Consider the following 26,266-nt stretch of genomic DNA (forward strand, 5'->3'; position numbering starts at 1 on the left):
AGCGAGAGTCTAGTGTACTAACAAAAAGTTATTTCGCAAAATTGAAGAAAACGGTTTTTTGACAAATTTTGAAAACTTGAAAATGAAGAATTGCGTTTAAAACCTTTCTGCTTACACTGTACTAAAATTTCACAACGGTCGGACAAACCTTTTTGATTTACAGAATTCCAAAGAAAGCGATCGTCCTTTTTTTGTTCTCACGACGATAAAAAAATATAAGGCATATTCGAAAAAAAAATGGTTAGCATAGATTAACGCAGAATTGAATAAGCTAAATGTTGATATAACTCTTTTTTATGTAGGTCTGTCTATTGGTTAATTTTTAATTCGTCTAAACTCGAGTCTCTATAAATTTTAATCCGATAGCAGCTCCCCAGTGGTAGGTCCCACACGTGTAGGAGTTCAGCAAGGTAACTTAATATACTATAAGGTAGCGCCATCCGAAAATTGCCGATCATGAACGAACGCGTGACGTCATGTGGGAGGATCGGTTATGCTCGGTGCCCCTTCGGTTATGTTCGTTCGGGGCTTGGCAGAAGCAAACGGCCGCTATCATTTCTATGCGAGTTTGAGAGAGGGAAAGTGTTTCATTACTTTGAGGGGTAAATATTAATTATCATACTTCGGGATGGTATTGAGGTATTCCTTTAATGATTAGTAACATAATTAAAACATGCTACTTTTAAAAGAGGGGAAAATTGCACATGCAAAAGTATTGAAAAAATTCATTTTTCTGAAACATGATCGATATATTACAAAGAAGGTTGTCCGTGTTCTAATTAGAATTTAAGATTTCATCATTTCATAAATCGTATTATGATTTTAATAAGAAACGTTGCACGCTAAAGAAGAATTGCATAGTGAAAGAGTTACAAAGAAAGAATTGATTGACAGATTTGGTTTATTTTTGCTTTTCTGTCTTTTTTTAAATATGAAAGAAAAACCCATAAGAGGATCTCTTTCTTTGTTTCCACAAGCCGGCCTCCTTGGCGTAGTGGTTAGCACATCGCACTTCAACGCCAGAGATTTGGGTTCGAATCCTGGCTTGGGCATGGATGTTTGTGAGTGTTCATTCATCATTTCATCACTCATCCCTATCTTCGCAAATTAGCCAAAATTGGCACAAGAAGCGAAGTAAAATGAAGCAAATCAATCAATCAATATTTGTTTTCACATATACTATCACATTTACTAAATTCTCAAGGACAAATCAATATCTTGCCCGATTGGATTCGAATCTGCAACCCCTGGCGCCGAAGCGCGATGTGCTAAGCACTACGCCAAGGAGATCGACAGAGGCCTCCGAGGTACTACGGGCTCACAGAACGTCACAGGAATACTATCGGATTATAAATTATGGATATTAGAGTTTGGATAATAAATAAATAAATTATATAATCTATAAATAAAAAAACACCCGTTCTTTATTTATAGAATCTCAAAGAGAGCGATAGTTTGCCAAACTAAAAAATAATCCTATCTTGTTCTCACGATAATAAAAATAGAAGGCATAATAAAAAATAAATTGGTAACTATAGATTGACAGAATTGAATAAGCTGAATTTTGATGTAACTTGTTTTTATGTGGTTCTACTGATTAACTTTTAATTGGAGTCCAAACTTGAATATCCGTAATTTCTAATCCGATAGTAGTCCGGTATAATCTATTTACATCATTTAACACAACGCAGTACAAATGCCTAATATTTAGTTTTCTGGCTAAATAGTTCCTTCTTATTCATTCAGAACGTTGCAATCATTTCCAGGAACATTTCAAATTTTACATAACATCAGAAAGTATTAAAATTATACTGATATACTTAAAATCCAATCTTTACCATTCACCATAATGTAACTTTATTTTTGAAGTTATCAAGTGATATACAATCTAGATAAAATTTTACTCTGCATTTGATACTTACTCTAAATTCGAAAGAATTCCCAACCTTCTTCATATAATTATTTACTGTACAATAATTTACGTACGGATCAAAGTTCCAAATGCAAACTTTTTTTTGGAAAGTTTTATGTGGAGGAAGAATGATGAAATAGTTTGTAAGATAGTAGTTTCAGACTTTGAAAACGCAATTCCAGTTTGTAATTTGCAGATATTTTTAATTTCTCTGGTTCAAATTTGGCTGCAAGTTATCGTTGTCATAGTTCTAAAAAATATTTTTTCGTATTAAGAACTTTACATACATACGCGTGCAGAAGACGAGACAAAGTGTACAGTCTGAGAAAAAAATACCTGGGCCACGGGACGTAGAATTTCGTAACGTCTTAAAGCCTGTTGTTTATGCAACCCAAATAACAAAATATTCGCTTAAGTTTGCCTGGTGATTCTGACTTCTCGGGAAGGATTGAGCTTTGATAGCATGAGTCACATGACTCGTGCCCCAGCCACAACAAACAGCTGGGTGCTACGATGCCTCCAGAAGAAAATTTCAGGAACTGGTTTCTTGACAAGAGCTACTCGTAAGGAAATACTATTCTATCAAGTGATATTAGAGTCATTGTCAAGAAGGTTCGCTGAAATGATGGTTCTCATCACAGACCACATGCCACACGTTAATTGTTTAAGTCTAGTTCATGCACTGGACCTACAGATTAAAATGGGATTCGAACCAAAGCCTCTCTACTTGGTATTGAATTCGGAAGCCTTTCATTACATGGCGAAGACGTTACCACTACGACATCAGAGAGGCAATGGAACCCCTTGAGAAAGAGATAAGCGAAAATTGCTACCTGACAAACCATATTTGCCCGTAAATTTTAAATATAAGACAATATTTTGTACTGACAGTTTCGAACCGTGGGAGAGGCATATATTTTTTTGTACCATCGTCCATTTCACGAGTTTATAATTCTTCCTCACCGACACGAGTAACGCGAGTGGTAGAAGAAAAGCGAAGTAAAATAACTGAAACAGAAATAAAAGGAAAAAGCGAAATAAATTTTATTCATAATATTCTGCAGTCACTTGAGTTGTATTCACGGGATGCTATCTTTAAAGAAAGCCGTGGTCTCTTCCTTGTCTCTTTCGCTTTCTTTGTGCTCTTGCTTCCCCCGTCACGATTGGTCTAAAACTAATTAATGCGACGTTAATTAAACAATCCAAACAACGAAACAATGCACAATCAACTGCACAAGACAACATTCCAAATGTTTTCGAATCGGAAAACAATTGAGATGCTGTAAAATGACTTAAGATGCAGTAATAAAGTGGGAATTCGGTACCGTATAGAATTAAATCGGTAGAGATGTTCGATTTGATTGGATGTTTGTTATTTAGATTTGCTATTCTTTCACTTTTGGCAAATAGCGACGATGAAGATGAGTGATGCTATGATGAAATTGATGAAGGGACACTTACCAAGGACACCCACGCCCAAGTCGAGATTCTAACCAGGGACCCATGGCATCGTAGCGCGCTGTGCTAACCACTCCTCCATGGAGTGGACATTATAGCATATTTTGTGTGCTCAATTGGGATCAATCAATGGAATGAATAGGCATATTATATGATTAATAAATTCATATCATAATACCACGTCATATTATTCGGCACGAAGTAACATCAGAGACATTCAATCTTGCATTTTTGCCTTTCAACTAATTCTTTGAATTCAGGTTAATCACAACAATAAGATAAATTATGAAGAAAATGATAGTGAATGTGGGATATTGACAGTTATTACGAATTTCCTGAGAGAAACAACATTAAGCAGGCTCGGTGGTCAAGCTCATTAAGTGATTGACATTCGATATCGTCGCCAAAGTTCCCGGTTTTGAGTACCGTCCTTGTCGGGGGTGTTTGACTATTTCGTCATCAATTTCGTGTAATGGTCACTCGTCCTTATCGTCGCGATCATCGAACAGGGAATAAAAATTATAAAAATAAATACGATGGAAGAGTACTTATTTCATCTCTCACGAAATCTCCTACAAAACCGGAATATATAAAATACATGTATATTCATTCACATACATTTTCGATTTCTATATTTAACTAGTCGAGACCGAGAACGGGAGAGCAATTTTCAATTCGACAAACCGAGAGGCGGAGAAACTGTCAAGTCTCGTTTCTTCTTGGCACCTCCGTAATCGAGTTGTTCTGTTTGTCATTGGCTTTGTATTGGCAATTATTGTCATTATTCTTCCCCTGCAGGTAAACCATAACGATGAATTATGATGAAATGAAGCAGATAAAAGGGCAAGAACAAGAAAGTCATGCCTGTTCGGGACTCCAACCCAGAACCTTATGTAACGAGATTTGAAATTCTGGAGAAGGCGTCCGTGTTTCGCTTGGTTTTCTCTTTCCTCTACTTCTCTTATATTATCATACATGTATAATAAAAATGGATCTCATACGATATGTTGCGATTCATAATTGTGCTGGTTAGATGCTACAGATGTGAACTCCAACCTGCAATATATTATTCCCTTTTGTTTCGTATCTGGTTGAACATGAAAGTTTCTTACACTGTGACAATTTCTTTCTTAGTTTTGGTTTGGTGCACAGATATGCTAATCTGGACTCGATCTTCAGTTTAAAGTGGGATACTAACCACTATGTGCATCCACCGTGTATCAAACCCGGGATCCACTGATTACAAGGCGACGACGTTATCACTACTCCATCGAGGAGGCCCCATGACAAAATGTTATTCACTCGATCTCTACCATAATTTATTTCAGCATTTACATTTTCTTCTTCTTTTTTCCTTTTGTTAACTACTCTTATACAACTCTTTTTGCGTCTTCGAATTTCTTCTTGTTTCAGGAAAAAATAATACATGCAGGCTCTATAAAAATCCCCCGTTCAAATAGATAAAACGTTCACTCTCGAGAACTAATTTACATGTTTATCACTAACGTAACCATTAGGAAACTATTGAAATGTTAACTGATATAACTGCAGATGAAACAATACTTACAGCCACTAACGAAATATCTATTCTTGTGTAGCCTCACAGACAACAAGTATCTGGTGAGTCATTCACTCTTGCTGACTACGGGCGAAGGTCACTGAACTAAAGGGTGGTGGCAAGCAAGCAGGCTTCTGCTCTACCAAAGACGAGGTCACGTGTTCCAGTTATCAATGGCGTACGAAATAAGGAGGAACACAGCTATCTGACGTATGTTTTGGTCCCGTCATTGCACGTAGACAGTGGCGTATGCTGGTTCTAACGAGTGGGTAATCTCCGACCTTTTGATCCTCAAACTCCAAAAGTTTCCGTGCAATTTATGTCACGCTCCATATTGGATTTAGGAATATTGTGTCGGAATGTTTGTCTTATTGCTACGATCACAATCAATTAATTCTCGTTATTGCAGTTTACTATACGCGTAGAATTTCAAATAATAAAACAAGACAGTATTATAAAGCTATAAAAAAACAGCCTGTGAAATATAAAAATGAAAGACGTGCACTAGTGAAATAAAAACCCGCAATATTAATTTAAGTGCAAAATTCAACTTACTCCAGGACCCGATTACTTGTGCTGTACTACATCCAAAGCACGCTGTTTGTCCAGTTGCACGTCAATACGTGTCTGGGCGAAAGATTGCAGCTTAACAAAGGAAGTTATGTGACTTTTGGATTTTTCATGTTTGGCACAAGTGTTGCAAAGATTACAGTCACGCGTCCATACATTCTTTTCAGCCCCGAAAAGTAAGCACGGCGAACAAAAATGCAAAGCTTATTAACACTTATACTTCCTGTCCACCATGGTGTTTTGTCATAATTTGCTTGCGAAAATGCCTCAAATATTCCCGATTTTGTCTTTGTGTGTAGAAATAAGTTCAAGCGATGACACTGGCCTACCTGTATTAACAATTTGCAACTTCTCCTGAAAAGATCTTGTTCCAAAAGGTTTCACCAGCAAATCTTGTATCACATCCATTACCCTTTAACACAGCACTATCACGACAAACACTAACACCTAAATAAATAATAAACACGAAGCACAGCACGAAGCCAACGACTACACGCATTCAGTTCCACGCGCCAAACTTCTGTTGTTGTGTTCCTGGCTCAGAATGAAATTCCCTATGAATAATAAAAAAAATCCCTTTCCGAGCTCGAATTGACAGGTTTTTAAAAGTTCGAATCATTGCAGGTCAGAGTCAAAATTTTAATTCGGGATGAGGATCATCCCTTATTATCAGCCGCCACATAAATTTGAAACAGTGGGGTTAGAAGTCCTGAAGATGAATCTCAGATTATTAGAACGTATTAAGCAAAGTGTTTAATCCTGCTAATGAAGTAAAATGAATTACCACTATACACTTTTTAAATTAGATATTTGTAGGATTTCGGGGAGGGGGGTTTCCCTTTAAAAAAATATTCAGTTCCGTGAGATAAGTATTCTCGCTGCTTTTGAAGGTTAGAGAGGAGAAACAATCACTATTTTTGTAAATACAAGGATGGGGGGAGTCATCAAATAGGTGCTTTAATTGCTTAAGCCTTGAATTTTAATTCAGTTTGCTTCATCTTCAATATTTAAGCTTTTCCCTTTTGATAAATTTATGTTCAAGTAACAGAAATCAGCAAGACAGAAGCAAATGTAAAGTGAAAATTAGCGTAGAATTGGTTTGCCCATGTTATTCAGTTTTCCTGTTCTTCGCACTCTACCGGGTATGTTTTCCCTAGTTGAGCGGAGGGAACGGAAAAGGCTCTCAAGGTTGAGAGTGCGACCGGTGGACTCTCACAAGAAGGAGCTTACCCTGGGCACGGAATCACCGCGCCTGAAAAGCAGTGTTTCCTCCCCCTCTTTCCTTTCTCCTCCCTCCTCGCCAAGGGTTGTAAGGAAAGCGGGAGGAATGACGTCAGGGTGAGATTCCCTGAAGTCATTCCACCGACTGGAGAAAGGTTCCCGGACATTCGGTGGCAAACGATTGGAAGTATTCGCGCGCTGGAAGCAAGGAAATGTATGCATCGAAATTGGTTTGGAAGAATATTGCGAGGAAATGTATATATATATATATATATATATATATATATATATATATATATATATATATAATATATATATATTAAAAAAAGAAATACAGCCGGGTCATCTGCGATTACCTAGATGACCCAGAGTATACGCCGCTGCACGTAGAACACTTTATCGTAGTGGCCTTGAAGTTCCCTCAGGGCACTCCTACGTAAAGGCTTCTGAGCTAGAAGGATATCTTCCCCATTGAGTGGAGGAAAAGTGGGTGCGTATAGAGGTCCCTCAACTTTCGTATTCTGTTTCATTTCAGAACCCGTGCTGTATCGTCGACTTAATCCAATCTATCCGATGTAGGTTTTAGGTTCTGTTTCTGTTCGGTTATTTCATGTTGTCTTCCTGCTTATGTTATTCGCGACGAAGGCTCTGGATTCGATAATCTGGACAATAACGGGATTGTGTTGGTTGCTTGATTTGGTGTCTTAAGTTCACTTTATGTCCTGTTAGGCTAATCGTGAATGGACCTACAGTTTAAAGGGGGATCCGAACCACTATGTTCCTCCACCGAGTATCGAACCCGGGATCCCTTAATTACAAGGCGCCCACGATCCCACTCCGCCATCGGGGATTGTGTTCGCAACGAATGAATCAAATTTGAGTGATATGATATGCAACCATTGGAAGACTATTGAAAGAAAAGCTACGGGAACCTGCCAGTTTTTCTACTGCAGACAGGAAACCATAAACATGCAAGAGAAGCTTATATTCTATGAAACCTGATGCTATGTGCTCGAATACTGGCTATATATAATCCATAGAGGCATAGCAACGTTAAACAACCTCTTATATGATACATATAGGTTTAAAAAGGTCGAAATACAAAGATTGTGTGCGCCTCACTGATCGCGTAGTGGTAAGGCCTTGTAATCAAGGGGTCTCGGGTACGATACCAGGTGATCGCACATAGTGGTTCGGATCCCACTTTAAACTGTATGCATTTCAGATTAGTCTATCTGTGCCGGTGACTCAGTCGGTAACGCGTCTGACTACCATGCTATAGGCCCCGGGTTCGATCCCCGGCCGGTTCAAGCCCGGGAACTTTTCTAACGTTGGAAGCGGCCCCGGCGCCCACCCAGCGTCGAATGACATGGATACCTGGGGGAAACCCTGGGGGTAAAGGCGGTCAGGGGCGTGATGCTGATCACATCACCCCCCACTCACGAACGAATCAAGAAAGTATGGGGCGGCGTGATGCTGATCACATCACCCCCACTCACGAACGAATCAAGAAAGTGTGGGGCGTTACCCCCACACCCCCTATACGCCTTCATGGCGTAGCGCTAAGCACAGGTGAGAACTTTACCTTTTTTTTTTGCATAAAGTGGACTTACAACAAAATTTAAAATTGCGATAAAGATTATGATAAGGTATTAAAGAATTGGGTCTAACACATTTTTTTATTGTTTACCAATGACCTTGTTAACGGTGGAAGCGGTCCCGGCGTCTACCCAGCGTCGAATAACATGGGTACCTGGGGGAAACCCTGGGGGGTAAAGGCGGCAGGGGCGTGATGCTGATCACATCACCCCCACTCACGACCGGATCAAGAAAGTGTGGGGCGTTACCCCCACACCCCCTATACGCCTTCATGGCGTGGTGCTATGCACAGGGGAACACTTTACCTTTTTACCTTGTTAACTAATATTCTTAATTTCAGTTTCAAGATGAAATCGGCTACGAAATAAAAGGAGTGGGTTCATATTTCTGTTACGAAATTCCACTTTTGTAGTAGACCTGTGCCACACTAAGATGTGACATAATAAACAAATCTGAGACACTTTCAAAGTATTAAATTGCTATCTACGTATTTGGGAACAATCTTTCAATATAATACTTTTTTTGGACGCGTCAAATCATAGTATTTATTTCCTGTTTTAGCAGCTTTAAGAAACCTGATTTTTTGGGGGGGTTACAAATGCCCTTTCTGCTCCCGTCAAGTTACGCCTATGAAAAAACAGGAATTCAAAGTAAAAGACTGTCCCGACTAAATCGGGAGACACGTCTGATAGATTTACAATTGGGAAAATCATAATTAAGCGTGTAGTTGAAAACAACCTATTTTCATATATTGCATGCAGCTCTACTTTTTCTGCAATGTGGATCAAGAACTGGGGACGTGGAGAAGCACAACACTCCACGTAACCAATAGTCACGTGACCCTCTTTGCTTTCCTGTCATGTTGACCTTCGCGTGGAACACATTTCTCGGTGTTAAGACAGGCAAAATCACCCGATCATCGAAGGGTGCAATATGTGTTGCCTACCCTCCTGCATTACTTGCTCCTATTAAAGCCTTATGGGGAAGAACTTTTTTCCATGACTGTACAAGTACTAATTTAACTAAGTTAACCTACTCGAAATACTTGATGAGTACTAGGAACATCAAACTTAAATATCTTAACCTACTAATTCAAGCCTATAGAAATAGATTCATGATCACACGGTAAATGAAACTCTTTGAGAATATCGATGAAAATATCTTAGTTCTTTGTTTAATTAAACAATAAAGGAGAAAAGTTACATGAACTCACAATGATTGACCGTGCAAGTGTACAAATGATTAATCGTTAAAGAACTTTGTCCGCAGATTTTCCGTTTACATTTACATTTGTGTATGAGTTGTATAACCGGAAATATACTCCAAGGCTGATATGCGACACACATTTGTACAATAACGAAGTAACTTGCATTACATTAATCATAGATCTTGCTCTTTTTTACAGAAATGTACTACATAGAAATAATGTAACATCAATTGGTTTATATTGAGTACAAGGCTACAAAATTATCCACAATGTATTTGTAAATTACCAATGTTGAACAAAGTTGCAAAAATTTCAATAATGGGTGTAATATTCACTCATGCAATATTTACCATCGTGCATACAACGCTATGTAACTCGAATTGAAGATGTAAGTAAATTTCATTTCCAATAGCGTGAAAGTTAATACGCGATCTTCGAAATGCACATTTCCGACAACGTTTTTCACAATAATTTGAACATTCAAATCACAATCAACATCGGTTTGTGTTAAATAAATGAATTTGTTAGTAATTATAAATCCGACTTACATATACCAAATCAGTTAGGCTCACTACATACTTCACACTAGTTGAACACATTTTCAAGATATTGATGGCTTTTCTTATAGTACTGTCGGTTAGGTTACGTTGTAGATTTTGAACTTCTTTATTTAGTTAAAACAGGTTGAAAGAGGTTGTTTGTAATCTTTAATTTATTTGCTTCATTATGCAGACGTGTGTTTCTCCTTTGTAAACGATCGAATATGTTTTCCAACAACGAAACATTGCTTGCAGTTTGTCTATATATTTTTCTCTTTTTGGGCAGCATAGTCTTTAGCCTGTTTAGGGCACATCTCCTTATTGCATGTCTTTCGTAGCGTACATCTCTGCAAACCTTATCAACACGTCCTACAAGCGAATCATATTGTCAAGGTAAGTGCTTAGGAGAACTACACCATTTCCTCGATTATTTTGTTCTAAAGTAATTGGGTGTAATTTTAGCGATGGCACTGCAGTTGGCTTCAGCACGTTCTTTGGTGGAAAATACAGAAATTCTGCTTTTAGATCTCGCACATAGTCTTCTTCACAATAATTGGCACGGCACACTTGAGTTCTTTACATTTCGTCTACAAGCATGAATCCACTGTTTACTTACGCAATTATCGACTGGAAATCTATGCTATTTTATGTCAGTTCCTTTAGTTTTCTGGTTATAGTTTTCATAGGTTGCTACAGCACAATTAGACATGATTGCAGTCTACAAGTACAAAAATACAATAAAAATAAATCGAACGCTACAAAATCAACAACCTGCTTGTTCCGATTTTTGCGACGTGTTAGTAGCTAAATGTACCCAGCACCAAACTTACTGCACATAGCAACGAGCACCGTCAAACCCGATCCTCCCAGATGACGTAATGCATACGTACTTCACATAGCAACGAGCACCCCCTAGGAGTTCAGTATCAATTAACTTGGACCGCAAGCACAGATTCTTTTTTTCTTTATTTTTTTTCTCGGTGATATCTTCTTTGCTTGTTGTCCAAGAAAAGTCATGTTCCGTTTGTCACTACTCTTCCGTTTCACACAATCACCGTGACAGCGCCATCTCTCGTCACTTGCTTCTTTAAAACGGAGCAGCCTGGCCCTTTCGATCAGCACAGAGCAAGACCGATAGAAGCTGTTGTCGACGCGAGGATCACATTAGTAAAGCTAAAAGGCTTCGGTGCGGGGGGGGGGGGAGGGGGGAAGAAAACAAGCACTTTGATGCCGACCTTGTCCTTTGGAATTAAACTCGTGTGTCTGGACCAAAGATGCTGCGGCTGGGTGGACAGATCAGAGGGGGGAGAGGAATTCGAGGGAAAGTGTTAAAAGTAAACAACAGATTAGCTATTGTTGTCCAGAGTGTGTGTGAGAGAGGTGCCCGGGAAATCTTCTATTCTGAGAATACCCACAGTGGCACGTCTGAGTGAGTGTTGCGAGATGAGAACAATGCCGTGGTCCGGATGCTGTGCCGGGTAGGCGCTGAGCGTGCGGTGTTTCCAGATGCACCATGATCAGTCTCTTCGGGGACCTCAAGCATCTCATCAAGCTAAGTCGGATAAAAACCGATAATGATGTCTTTCGCCTGCACTGCGGGGGTACCACCATCATACTCCTCACGTTCAGCCTCCTTGTGACCGCGAAGCAGTACGTTGGGGACCCCATAAGCTGCGTCCACACGCATGACATTCCCGGGGATGTCCTCAACACGTACTGCTGGATCCACACGTCCTACATACTCCGGTCGGCGTTCAGCAAGGCAGTGGGGACCGAGGTGGCACATCCGGGGATTTCCAACTCGAAGGGTGTCCCGGAGGAAGATAAGAAGCATGTCAAGTACTACCAGTGGGTGTGGATCACTCTGTTCTTCCAGGTATGTCTCAGTCTTTCTTCCTAAATGCCCAACTCTGGTTCATTACGCTGCAAGTGTCGCCACCCCACCCCCTACGCCAGTCTGAACCTACCACATTATTTTCTGAGCAAGATCCAGGTACATCCTCTAACCGTGACGTCAAAACATCCATGCCCTGTACAGTCCATTCTCCGTCGGCTCTAAAAACGAAGTTATTGTAAACAAATACACGAGGATTCTGAGAAATTCTATTGGTAGTTACCCTTTTTTTTTTTTTCAAAATCGATCTTATTTTTTTCCAGAGTCGGTGTTCTTTTTTTCGAAAATCAGTTTTTTTTTTCAAAAAAAGGGGTTATTTTCTTCCAAAGTCGATGTCATTTACCCTTAAATCGCTTATTCCCCCCCAAAAAAATTGGCGTTACTTTCCCCCAAAATATGTTATTTTCCCCAAAATCGGTTTCATTTTTTCCTCAAAATCGGTTATTTTCCCCTCAAAATTGGTGTTATTTTCCCCAAATCGGTGTTAATTTTTCCTCAGAGCCGTTTATTTTTCCAAAATCGGTTTATTTTTCAAAATTTGCGTTCTTATTGTAGTACATTTTGTGCCAAATATACCGAAAATTATACCTTCATTGTGTTTTTAAACTAGTACTTAAATTTTAGGTCACATGGTCTACGTCTGTTTGTGACAGTTTCATACGTTGGTATCGATTTTTGAGGAAGACACTTTTCTCGCGATACAAATGTCGATGTTACGGCTTCCGTGTGACGGCAGGTGCGCAATCAATCACCCGCCAGAACCCGACCACTTTGCTCGGTGATGCAAAACGTTTCGGTGAAGAGGGAAAAAATTCTCGTTGTATCCAATCTGTTATTGTTGTTCGTGTTATGCGTTTGAAGTGTTGCACTAAGCAACAATGCACAATGAATGTCACATCGTGAGCTGTAACAAGCGATTCTTAGAATCTGTCCGCCTTGTTGGATCTCCACAGTATTAAGTGTCCGCTACTGTAGGCTGGTGCATCCAGATATCGGTAAACGGTGTAGTGATAGAACAGTTAGTAAGTAATGTGGGGTAGATATCGCGATATGGGAAGAACATTTGCATCCGGGTCATCTAAATGAAAAAGGCCAAAATAGCAGAGCAGAATAAAAGTTTAGGTGAGTCACTTATGAAATATTTGAAAACGAATATAAGGAAAAGTGTTGTATAGGTCAGTCAGGATTACGAAATAGGCCTACATAGAGTAGGCATTGGCCTGTGTGCCCCTCGACTAAAGATCAAAATGATAATGACTTGATCTTGAAACAAAGTTACAATCAATTACGCTGATCCACTAATACTTTTTCTTTAAATCAACTACAACCTACCACTAACCAATATGGCGTCATCTCACATCAACGAATATCCTAATCGACCAACCTGCATATATCTTACTTCGGTTATATTTACGCGGAGATCTGGCAGCATGGCCCTCGGTCGCCATGACAAATGGTGCTGCCATCTGTTATCGGAAAGTTACCGGATACGTAATCAGTAATTCTACTATTAATATTAATAAAATGAAATTGATGATGTTTTGCTGACATATGCCTCAAGATTTTGTATTTGTTCACATTAAAATTTCAAATGTTAAGAACGGATGCGGGCCTCACAGTCCAATTTCGCCCAGGGCCTCGCGATATATTGCTACGCTAAAATGGTCATCGTTGATAATGAAACTACACCCTAAAATATCAAGCTTGTATTTTTTATCATAGATGGCAGTATAAGATTACTTGAGTTTTGGTTGGTTATAAAAATTTACTTAAAATCAAAGAATTGATAATTTTCAGTTTTTTTATGTATACGATAATTGGGTCCTAAACTATTTTAGGAAAGCGAATATAAATGCTTTGGGAATAATGATAACTTGCAGTTTAATTTAAACTCTTCTAAATCATGAACTTCTCCATGAGTACTTTACTGAGGATTGGCAAAGTTTTTCTGTTCTACTTTGTACGTTTGATTTATTTCTCTCTTTAAATCACTGTACGTTAATATGTCCTAGACGAGGTATCCGCGATACAACGCCAGAGGTCCCGGATTCGAATCCTGGCCTAGGCATGGATGTTTGTAAATGTCCATTCATGAATTTCATCATATCAGCCAAAAGTGGCACAAAAAGCGAAGCAAAGTAAAATGAATCAAATCAATTTAAAAATCAACCCGGAGGGAGCATGAGCGATGCAATCAGCTACTTGCCATGTAAGACTGCCCCTGCGTTGCCAAAATGCGGAACGTTCTATAACACATTGAGGTCAGCATGAAGCAAGGACGGAAACTTTAGACATGGCAACACAGGGGCACTCGGGTATATGCGAGTAAAGAAAAATGACTGTCCTCTTTAGTTCGTGATTTTACCGTGGTTCTTCTCATCTTGGTTGATCTATATATGTTGCATTCTCAGGAAGAGAAAGCATCTACCTACCTCGGGAATATGTGGAGCAAGGGAACGAAAACAAATCCTCTGCACAAGTAGGACTCGAGAGGGCTCGAACAGTGAACGCGCGAGAGAGAAAGTGAGCGAATGGAGGGGAAAACGCGACTGCTGCTACCAGCCGTTTGCAGCAGCGCGCACTGTCTTGCTCCAACCAGTCACTTTCTCCCCTTATCTGCCGTTATGTGCAGCCTTGCACTAAAGATCTTCGGGACAGAGTGTACGATTATAACTATGTCAAAATGATTCAAATATTTTTAAATCAAGTTCTACAAATGTTAAAATTTCTAAATATACAGCTACTACATCCTAATAATCAAGGTCTTCCATAGCTGTTATACGTCACATGCCGTACACTACTCCTCTGACGAACTTTACGAAGTGGGTAATGAATAAACAGAAACAAGTCATTTGAATTTTAGCAAGGACAAAAATTAGGGTGAAAATACAGTATATCCAAACATACAAACTGTGTTGGTATCCCAGTTGGCGTAGTGGCAACGTCCTAGCCTTGTGATCAAGGGGTCCCGGGTTCGATACCCGGTGGAGGCACAAGGCACAGTGGTTCGGATCTTACTTTAAACTGTAGGTCCAGTCCCGATTAGCCTTTCTGTGCATAAAGTGGAATTGAAACAACAATCAATCAATACAAACTGTGTCGCCAATATGCATTTATGAAACTGTACGTTATGAAAATATACCTTCTCAACGTAGCTTCAGGATAGAGACGGTATCGGGATTAGGTCTAGGACAAACTATAAAAGATCTGTTTCGTCGGTGTCGTCTCAGATTGTAACCAAATATCGGTAACTAATATGCCAACCTCCGTGCCGGAGTGGTTATCACAGTGCGCTACGACGCCAGGGGTTAAGAGTTCGAATCCCAGCCTGACCATCCTCGTCTTCGCGATTGGCCAAAAGTGGTAGGTGGTCGTCAGCAAGAACAGAGCGTAAGGACTGATTGGTTGATTTGGTTTCGATTTTCTGCAACTTTTCGTCGTGGCCTTGTAATCAAGGGGTCCCGGGTTCGATACCCGATGGAGGCACATGGCACACTGGTTCGTATCCCACTTTAAACTGTAGGTCCAGTCCCGATTAGCCTTCCTGTGCATAAAGTGGACTTAAAACAACAAATCAATCAATCAATTTTCTGCAACTTTTGGCTAATCGGGAAGATATTAGTGTTGGCCACGAGACGAGACGACACTTTCGTGAAAATGCTGTCTCGTTTCGTGAGCAATACTAAATGATAGGATACTGACAAAGAACATCCGTGCCCAGGTCGGGATTCGAACCCGGGAAGCCTGGCGTTCTAGAGTGCTGTGCTAACCACTCAGGCAGGGGTGCCCATCCCCCAAAGGCTTATGACGCACTCCCCCCCAAAGAGGTAGAACATTCGCCCCGCCACCCTCGCCTCCCTTTATGCCGAATCATAGGAGTAGCTAGAACTTTATATTTGGGTGTGCACAAAGAAAAAAAATGAGGTATTGTACCTTTTTAATATCATATTTTGCAACACAATCACTTGGCTCTTTAACTGCACTGATGTTTGTAAAGGAATATGTAAATTCACTAAATGACAGAAAAAATCAAATTGCATAGAAATTACATACACACAAAATGTTCATAAATGTTACAAACAAATACATCAAAATACACGTCATCTATAACAAGAGACGTCTGTCAAAAGATACAACGTTCTTAAACTCATCAATAACTTCATTTACATCAATAGATAAGCTTTTTCCTCTTCCACAAATAGCAAGAGCAGGGCTTCCAATCTATCCTGCTTCTGAGTTGCTCCTAATTTAGTTTTAACTTTGGTAAGCTTGGAGAAAGCTCTCTCACACGTGCAGCTTGTGACAGGTATAGAAGAAAGGCGCTGTAGTACAGAGTAGAATGCAGTAAATATCGTCTTTCTCCAATGACATCAAAATTTGAAAAACTAGACACTCGTTTCATCAGCGATAATGCACACGTTTGTACCAAGTAATCACATTTTCACCTTCTTACAAACTGCCCCTTATTGTTTCTCTTATTGAAATATCTGTCTTTAATTCTCTTTGATAAAGCAGCCCATTAGGGTGTGCCTAGGCACACCAGGCACACCCCGTAGCTACGCCTATGTGCCGAATTATTTACTCAAAATTTTTTTGGCCACACAAAATTTTCGGAATATAATACAGACATATGTAAGCAATATACGTGTATATGTTTACTAGTATGTTTAATTTACGTACTTTAGGCTCACTTTCATGTTTGCTAACATAAAACGTACAAAACTGCCCAGGGCACTGCCATTGTTAGTGTACCGAACCTTATTCTGCACAGTTTTTCTGTTCGACTAACCTTGTATAAATGCGAACAGCACGTCCCCCTTTCCAAACCGATTCTGAAGGCATAAGAGGTGGTGTTTCATTTCAACCCTATCGCCGCGATCAACCACGGGTAGGTAGAAAAACTTTACATAATAACCAAAACCAAAAATCAATAACAAGTCAATCGAACGCAACGATCCCCCCCATTTTTGTGTGAAGATATAGAATTGGCATAAAATTTTGTCCCCCCCCCACCCTGTGGGCACCCCTTGACCATGCAGGAAGTTTCGAGCGATAGCTAGCGCGGGAAAGCTCGCACGTTAGACCAAGCGCGGTTGAATATCTACGGATTCGTGAATAAGTTACTGTGTTTACGAAGTAGCTATCCTAATATTAGATATGTGGGAAAGTAAACGCATATGTATGTTTTGAGTTAACTTATCAAGCAATTGTTCAAACATTTGACAAGATGCTATCTATTCGTGCTACGTCAATCATGGATGATTTATTTGGAAGTATAAATAACATATATCGTCCCGTGCGATATGATTCATTATTAACATTATCATCAGGCTCATGTGTGACTCATTGTTAAGTTGTTTTTAAGTAGATTGTTTTTAAGTAGACTCTTACATTATCCAGTCTTGCTATAAATACTGTTACAACAGTGGCGTATACTGGGTTAAGAACCTGGGCTATCACAGTTCGAAAGGACAAAAAATTGCTAGTGGGGGTGTTTTTTGTTTCTTTAACTCATTTGGGGTGGCGGGTTGAAGTGATGCGACTCTGTGATTAAAAATATATACCTCATAAATAAAACATGGAAATATACACTGTCAGTAAGGAAAGGATTTCAAGAATTCCATTCTTATTTCCATGAATGAGAGGCCCATATTGTGAAATATTACGTAGGCCTATATACGAGAATAAAAATAAAATTTCAACCTACCTATTTTCACGATTTTAAGTTCGGGTACTCCTTGTTGGTGCAGTAATAACGTCGCTGCCTTGAAACTAAGGGGTCCCGGGTTCGATGCATGGTGGTTTAGATACCACTTTAACTGTAGGTCCGATCCCCATTAGCTTATTTGTTCTTAAAGTGGACATAACAAGAAAAATCCACAACGATTTGGAGCTTATCGTCATTCGTAAGCCGAAAAGACAGCTTGTTAATTATGTCCCTCATTTCAGTTCACTACACAACACAGCACATATCATTCACAAAAATACAATCCACTCACTACTGTATTCACACGCTGCCTCTAAATAAATTCCACGCACCAAGACCACTCGACGCGATCTAGACTAGAACTGGTCCTTGTCATTTCGGTAAACCATTCCCGCTCAGCCAACAATTTTCTATTCCCCACTGTATCTCTAGTTGTTTGAAGGTCAACGACCTCCTCTGCAAGCGTTCAATGATGTTCTTGTCCCTGCCACATGACACTTTCCCCTTTGGTCGCGATAATTTGGCTTCAAAATTCCCCATTCCTGGGAAGATTACATGCTGGGAAAAATTGGTTTGCAACATTGACCCAGACTGTTGAGGAAGTTCAGAGGGTCTTTCCCCCGCCATAGGCAACCCTGTTCTCTCTCCTGTAACAGTTTGACTCCACAATTCCCCGATCCTGGGGAAATTACATGGTAGGAAAAATTGGTTTGCAACATTGATCGGAGCCCTGTCAAGCTTACCCGTCACCCCCGTGTAGTTGCCCGCCAGCTGGGCCAGCTGTCTCGCGAATTCAAAGAAAGCGGGCAATGTTTCCAACTGCAACGCCCCTTGTGGGTACGTACTTACATGTTATTTACCACGGCTACAGATATCTTAATCTCAGGGGGATAGGTTCTTTGTTTGAGAATTCCAAATAAGAAAGCGTTTTATAGCCAAGAGGATATAGTAAAATGCGGATCTATATTCTGAGAACTTGACAAAATACACAGAAAATATATGTATATGTATAATCGAAAAGGCTTCTTCTTCTTTTAAATGGCTTCTTCTTCTTTTAAAAGGTTTCTTCTTCTTTTAATATGGGAAAAGCTTCTTCTTTTCTTATGGAAACGGCTTCTTCTTCTTTTTAAAAGGCTTCTTCTTCTTCTTTTTAAAAGGCTTCTTCTTCTTCTTCTTCTAAAAGGCTTCTTCTTCTTTTAATATGGAAAAAGCTTCTTCTTCTTTTATTATGAAAACGGCTTCTTCTTCTTTTAATATGGAAATGGCTTCTTCTTCTTTTTCTTTGAATTTCTTCTTCTTTTATTAAAGCGTAATCTTATTTATGTGCTCGCTTTCCCCCCGCTTCTTTGTCAAACAATACAAGCTATACTTGTAGAAAGAGTAGGGTCGACTAAACTGACAATAGCGCCACCTCCTATTTGACGACCAAAGGGGAATAACCAGGATCGCTAATAACGAGCGCTGCCAATGGCCCAGTGCGACTAATAAAAAGCGCAACCGAAAAGTGCTTCGGGGCGTCTAATTTGACACAGCGCCACCGGGGAACGGACAAATGCAAAAGCTGACGATGTTCTCCTCGTCAGAGAATCAAAAAGAAATTGAGAATACATTTCTGAATTCATTTGCTCGTTTAATAACTTTCCTAAATGTTTCATATGCGGCTATATTCTTAATTCTTTCAAATTACTATATACATCATTCTATTTACTTCTATTATAGTATTTGAACTCTTCTTTTATATATTTCTCAATTTACTATAATATATATATTCCCTCTTCTCCGCTCTAAGTTTTTTATAATTTCCTTCACTCCTCTTTACATAGCGTGCTGCCATCTCTTGTCGATTCCGAGAAACCATTCCTCCTTGCAGCATTCATTGTGTCGTCGAAACTGGCACGTGACACAATATCCCCCTCCTTGAGGATGAAAAATTTATATATTGGAAAGTTCATTTGTAAATTTATAAATTTTTCCCTCGTTCTATGTAACTTCTCTTACTGTTTCTATTATTCATTAACTAAGCTCTTTTTTACTTCCTCCGTGCAGTTGTACCTCCTGATATTCTCCAGGTTCTCCCTTCTCTCTATCTTTGTTTCTGTATGCTTTACTACCGCTGTGTTCCGAAACAAATTCATGACTTCGTATGGACCTTCATATATGAAGAACAATTTCTTGATTGCTTTCTCTGATGCTTTGCTCATTGGGTGTGTTTTGCAAAATACTAAGTCTCCCTTTTTTAGTTTTATTTTCATACCATTCTCTGATTTCCTGTTCATTATCTTCATTCTCTTAATGTATATGTCTTGTAATACTTCCTTAGTTTCTTCTTTGGATGTTACTTCCCTCGGCCAATCAAATTCCTTGAAGATTCCGGGTTCTTCTATATATCCCAGAAACAATTCAGCCGCACTCTTCTTTGTTTCCTCAGATATAGAGTTATTTATCCATCGTATGGCTCTGTTAACTGCTGTAGACCACTTCGTATGATTATTATGACATAACATTCTTAGAATTCTTACTATTTCCCCGTTATATCTCTCTATCGGGTTCGAACTTGGATGATACCTAGTAACGTTTATCATCTTAATTCCTTTAAACTTCAAGTAATCTTTAAAGTATTCCGATACAAATTGTGTACCATTATCCGTTAGAATTTTTAATGGAACTCCATAGTGTTTGACAAATCCTTCTTCTAAATATTTTACTATCTCCTTTGCTGTAGCCTTCTTGAGGTTATAACATATTACAAACTTACTGCACACGTCGACGCATGTAAGAATATATGTAAATCCTCGCGATCTTGGGAGAGGTCCAATCAGATCAATAGATATCATATCTAGAGGATTTTTTGCAGTTACGTGTAACTCTTCTCTTTCCATTTTTAATTTTGAAGGTTTAGTTTTTATACATAACATACAATTTCTTACATGATCCACCACGTCTCTCTTCATACATTTCCAGAAGAAAAACCTCCGGGCAAACCTCAATGTTTTATCAATCCCGAAATGTCCAGACTTCTCATGCACTTCTGCGAGTACTTTCTTAATTAGTGCTCCAGGTACGCAGACAAGACATTTAAGATGCCGCTTAATTCTTCGTCTTTCTTCATGCTTTCTATCCATTCTTGTCTGGATATGTTCCCGAGTTCTTCATCCATGATGGCGTTTATGGATAACTTCAGCACTTCCTCTGGTTCCTGCGTCATATGTAGAGGGGATCTACTTAAGGCATCTGCAATTTTGTTGTCCTTTCCTTTAATATCCACTATTTCAAAACTGTATTCCTGGAGAAGTAATGCCCATCTTGTCAAGCGAGGATTCCATTGCCTTGCAGAGTTTAACCATATAAGGCTCTTATGGTCGCAAAGAATTTTAAATTTTCTTCCTTTTAAGTAAACTGCAAACTTTTCAATGCCGAATATGATGGCCAAACATTCCAGTTCGCTAATCGTATACGCCCTTTCAAACGCTTTTAGTGCACGACTCGCATATTGAATTACAACATCTTCTCCATCCTCGGTTTTCTGGAAGAGATAGGCCCCTAGACCTATATTCGATGCGTCTGTTCCTATGATGAAAAGTTTTTTAAAATCTGGCTGGCCTATAGCTGGACTAGATGTCAGGTCTTCCTTTAGTACATTAAAAGCCCTTTCCTCCTCTTGTGCCCATTTCCATTTCACATCCTTTCTCAAAAGATCGTATAAAGGCTTGGCTTTTGAAGCGAAATTCCTAATAAATTTGCTCCTCCAATTGCATATCCCCAGGAATCTTTGCAATTTCTTCCTGGTTGTAGGCTTTGGAAAACATTTTATAGCCTCATTTTTATCACTGCAAAGTCTTACGTTTCCCCCAGATACTATATGCCCTAGGAACTTGATTTCTTTCTTTGCAAAAGAACATTTCTCTAACTTGACTGTAAGTCCTGCTTCTTTCAATTTACATAAAACCCAGTCCATTTTGCTTATATGATCCATCCAGTCCTTTGAATGTATACACATATCATCTACGTATATTGCTAACCATGACTTTGTTTCCAGACCAAATATTCTGTTTAGTGCCGTTGTAAACGCCGACACCGATGAATTTAGTCCGTAAGGTAGTCTCCTAAATTGGAATAACCTGGACCCATACCTAAATGCTGTGTATTTTCTAGATCTTTCTTCAATCTCCACCTGGAAGTATCCTAGCGTTAAATCAAAAGATGTGAAGTACTTACTTCCCGCAAATGAATGCAACAGCTCATTGATTTTTTCTACTTGATTTCGTGGTAGTAATACATGCTTATTTAGCTCTCTCAGGTCCAAAACAGGTCTCACGCCTCCGTTTGGCTTATCCACTACGTGCATGGGGCTTATGTGAATACTATTCGAATCTTCTATGATATCCCAGTCCAGCCATTTCTGTAGTTCTTCTTCAACAGCTTTCCTCTTTGTGAACGGTATAGAATATTGCCTAGATACTATGGGCTGATTTGTGTCGACCTCTATTTCATATGAATACACATCCGTAAGTCCAGGTCGCTGGCTAAATAAATTCCTATGCTTGACAAGTACATCTCTCAATTCTCATCTCTCCTTTTCAGAGATTTCTATGCATTCGCTCACTTTATCTTGTAATTCTTTAACGGACGCCACATATTCATTTTCTTTTATCTTTAGTTCTCTATGTTTATCTTCGTCGTATTCACTTTCTTTATACATAACGTCCCTTTTATTAACCACAAGACCTTGTTTTCGAATACACATTTCTTTTGTTGACTCGTCACACATTGTCTCCATAGGAATATCAAGTCTACACGACTCTTCCAATTCCACATTTAGCCTTCTCTCTTTGACATGAATGTGCCCATCATACGTTTCTAGGAAAGACACTCCTAAAATAATCTCACACCGTAATCCTTTCACCACTAAGAAATTTACTGAGAAATTTTCACCTTGAATATTCATCATGATTTTTATTGATCCCTGTATCTTGTATTCATCCTTGCCAGCTGCCATGACCAATCTATTCCTGTCTTTTTCGCATGTATCCAATCTAGCTTGAGGGTACTTCTCTCTTATTTTCTTCCAGCATTCGTAGCTCATGACTTCCACTACGCTTCCACAATCTACCAAGCATTTAACTTCCAGTTCTATTATTTTAGCGTTAACATAAAACGTCCTTCCAGGTTTTAGTCTTCCAAAGTCTGGTTCTCCTACTAAACATAATTCTATCGTATCGCTGGGTTTCTCTATTGTTTCTCCCCTCATTTCATATTCCTTTTCACTAGCTCTCACACCTGGGGATTGCTGCAAGAGCATTACATGTTTGACGCTCGATTATTCTGGGCGTTCTCCAAATATTCTCCTCCGTGCGATCTTTCTTGGAACCTTCTTCCATCATTACAATAGCTTCTTGTTAACTCCATTGCCTCGTTTCTCTCTTCGTCCTGAGATATATTTCTTCTCTCAGTTTCATCATTGGATGCTCGTCCATTCTGCTGTCTTTCTTCTCTTTCCTCTCTCCATCTAGGACTTCCCCTTCTGCCATATCTCTGAAACCTATTTCGGCCTCTATATGTCCTATCATATCCCTGGTACCTTCCATCTCCAACAAACTCTTGATTCCTGACGTGATCGTTCCTATTTCTCGAGTTGGTTCCTCTTCCTCTATCCTGGTCCTGACCTCTCAAATCCAGATTTCTAACCTCTAGCTCTTGTCTTCGGAACTTTTGCCTGTTGCTATTATCTTCATCATCATAACGTCTCTTTGAATAAGGTCGACCATCCCTGTCATTCCTCTCTCTATCCCAAGAGTTTTGAGTTTTCTTCAACATATCTTCTGTCCTTAGGTATTCTATTAAGTCATCCACTTTCTTTATTTTCACCGCTGCTATGGCTCTTTGGATTCTTACTGGTAGCGTTTGGATTACTTGTTTCACTAGTTCCTCTTCGCTGCATCCTTCTTTCAAATTCTTAAAGCTTCTCAAGGTTTCCCATGTACGTTCCTCCAGACTTTCAATTTTTGACCAGTCGATGTGTTTTCGTTTTAGGGCTTCCAATTGCCTTTCCTTGATGTCTTTGCTACAATAGTAATCTAAAAACTTTCTACTGAATTCTCGAAAGTCTTTGAATTTGTGTTGGTTTAATTGGTACCACCCGGCTGCTGACTGTTCGAAACACGTGTCAATGAGACTAAGAGTCATGTGATCTGGTATTCTCATTAAACGTATGTTCGTGGTAAGCTCCTTCAGGAATTTCCTTGGGCATTTCTCTGATATATTTCCATTAAATTTAGGCATATGCTGTAATTCCTGTGGTCTAGGTATCCTTGATTTATATCTTTCACAGCCTTTGTATTCTTCTTCTAGCGTATCTAAAAATTTCTCATTGTTGCTACCTTCTTCGCTACTCTTCCACTTTCTCTTTCTCCTTTGGTGAGATCTGTTCCCATAATCCTTTTTCCTTTCTTCTTCTGTTGTAGACTCATCGCTAGAGCTTACTTCTTTTATCTCTTTCTTGATATAAGTCTCTTCCTCGCTGCATCGAAAACTGGATCTAGCGTTCCTTTCTTTTACTGATATATTCCCTAATCTTCTTTCCACTTCTTCCATTCTCTTCTCTGTCTTATCCATCCTGGATACTGTTCTGTTTATTTTTCTATCCATTTCCTTTCCTCTCTTATCTGCTGCATTCATTTTGGTTCGATTTTCCACAATCTCCTTTTCTATTCTCAGAGTTTTTTCTTGAGCTTCTTGAAATCCATGCGAGTTTTCTTCTCTGAGTTCTAGAACTTCCCTTTCGATTCTATTATTCACTTCCAAACTTCTGTCTTGTATCAGGAGCTTAGCTTCCTCTATCTTGCTTTCGTTTTCTTTTATTCTTGAAACGGCTAATTCTATTTGAGATTTACTTTCGACCAGATTTCTCTCCAAATATTCGTTTCTTTGTTTATTTTCCTCTCTGAGATTCGAAACCTCCTCTTCTATTCTTCTATTTGTATCTAAACTTGTACTCTCGATTAACAACGTTGTTTCTTCTATCTTGCTTTCCAACGACTTTCTATTTCCTTCACACGTTTCATTCAATCTCAAGAACATCTCATGGGTTTCGGATCTCGATGCTTCCAATTTCCTGCTGTTTTCCTCGAGTCTTTCTTCCATCTTTTTATTACTTTCTTCTAACTTTCTACTATTCTCTTTTAATTCTCTCCTACTTTCATCTATCTTTTCTTCGAGTCTTCTGCTATTTTCTTCCATCTGTGTTTTTAATTCTCTGCTGTTCTTTTTATTACTTTCTTCTATCTGCATCGATAACTTCTGGAACATTTCTATCATGTTCACCTCTTCTGTCTTCTTTGGTTTTTCCTTCATTTTTTCTTCTTCCTTTTCCATTTTCTTCTCTTCTTTTTCATTTATCCTTTCTTCCTTGCAATTTTTGCATACGTAATCTCCTCTTTCACTTATTCCTACGTATTTTTCTCTTCTTATCTTCTCACATAGCCAATGTTTCATTTCTTTGCATGAGCTGCATATGATAGTTTCTTCCTTATTTCCCTCTTTTCCACAGCAGTTTAATATTTCCTTTCTCTCTTCCATTTCCTCCATTATAGTTTCTCTGTCCTCGTCCTCGACTTTATTTGCTTTCTCCATCTTGGCTTTCTCTCTCTTTGCTTTCTCAGTCACAATTCTGCTAGCCGCAACGTTGGTCGCCACTAATGCAACGCCCCTTGTGGGTACGTACTTACATGTTATTTACCACGGCTACAGATATCTTAATCTCAGGGGGATAGGTTCTTTGTTTGAGAATTCCAAATAAGAAAGCGTTTTATAGCCAAGAGGATATAGTAAAATGCGGATCTATATTCTGAGAACTTGACAAAATACACAGAAAATATATGTATATGTATAATCGAAAAGGCTTCTTCTTCTTTTAAATGGCTTCTTCTTCTTTTAAAAGGTTTCTTCTTCTTTTAATATGGGAAAAGCTTCTTCTTTTCTTATGGAAACGGCTTCTTCTTCTTTTTAAAAGGCTTCTTCTTCTTCTTTTTAAAAGGCTTCTTCTTCTTCTTCTTCTAAAAGGCTTCTTCTTCTTTTAATATGGAAAAAGCTTCTTCTTCTTTTATTATGAAAACGGCTTCTTCTTCTTTTAATATGGAAATGGCTTCTTCTTCTTTTTCTTTGAATTTCTTCTTCTTTTATTAAAGCGTAATCTTATTTATGTGCTCGCTTTCCCCCCGCTTCTTTGTCAAACAATACAAGCTATACTTGTAGAAAGAGTAGGGTCGACTAAACTGACAATAGCGCCACCTCCTATTTGACGACCAAAGGGGAATAACCAGGATCGCTAATAACGAGCGCTGCCAATGGCCCAGTGCGACTAATAAAAAGCGCAACCGAAAAGTGCTTCGGGGCGTCTAATTTGACACAGCGCCACCGGGGAACGGACAAATGCAAAAGCTGACGATGTTCTCCTCGTCAGAGAATCAAAAAGAAATTGAGAATACATTTCTGAATTCATTTGCTCGTTTAATAACTTTCCTAAATGTTTCATATGCGGCTATATTCTTAATTCTTTCAAATTACTATATACATCATTCTATTTACTTCTATTATAGTATTTGA

The 26,266-nt window shown here is 39.0% G+C and overlaps 1 protein-coding gene across 2 annotated transcripts in view; it reads left to right on the plus strand.

Moving 5' to 3' along the window:
- The window catches only part of shakB (Innexin family member shaking B), a 165,394-nt gene that overhangs the window by 32,788 nt on the left and 106,340 nt on the right, over positions 1 to 26,266 (plus strand). Inside the window, exon 1 of one of the 2 annotated variants that reach the window (XM_083110085.1) lies at positions 11,542 to 11,940. The exons of the other annotated variant lie outside the window; for it this stretch is intronic. Within the exon in view, the coding sequence (XP_082966211.1) occupies positions 11,578 to 11,940 (363 nt within the window). The 5' untranslated portion in view covers positions 11,542 to 11,577. Of the gene's footprint in view, positions 1 to 11,541; positions 11,941 to 26,266 lie in introns of those variants that run through there. 2 annotated transcript variants of the gene reach the window in all.

The sequence above is a fragment of the Lepisma saccharinum genome, chromosome 23 (genome assembly GCF_977018435.1).
Source record: "Lepisma saccharinum chromosome 23, izLepSacc3.1, whole genome shotgun sequence".
Taxonomy (NCBI): domain Eukaryota; kingdom Metazoa; phylum Arthropoda; class Insecta; order Zygentoma; family Lepismatidae; genus Lepisma; species Lepisma saccharinum.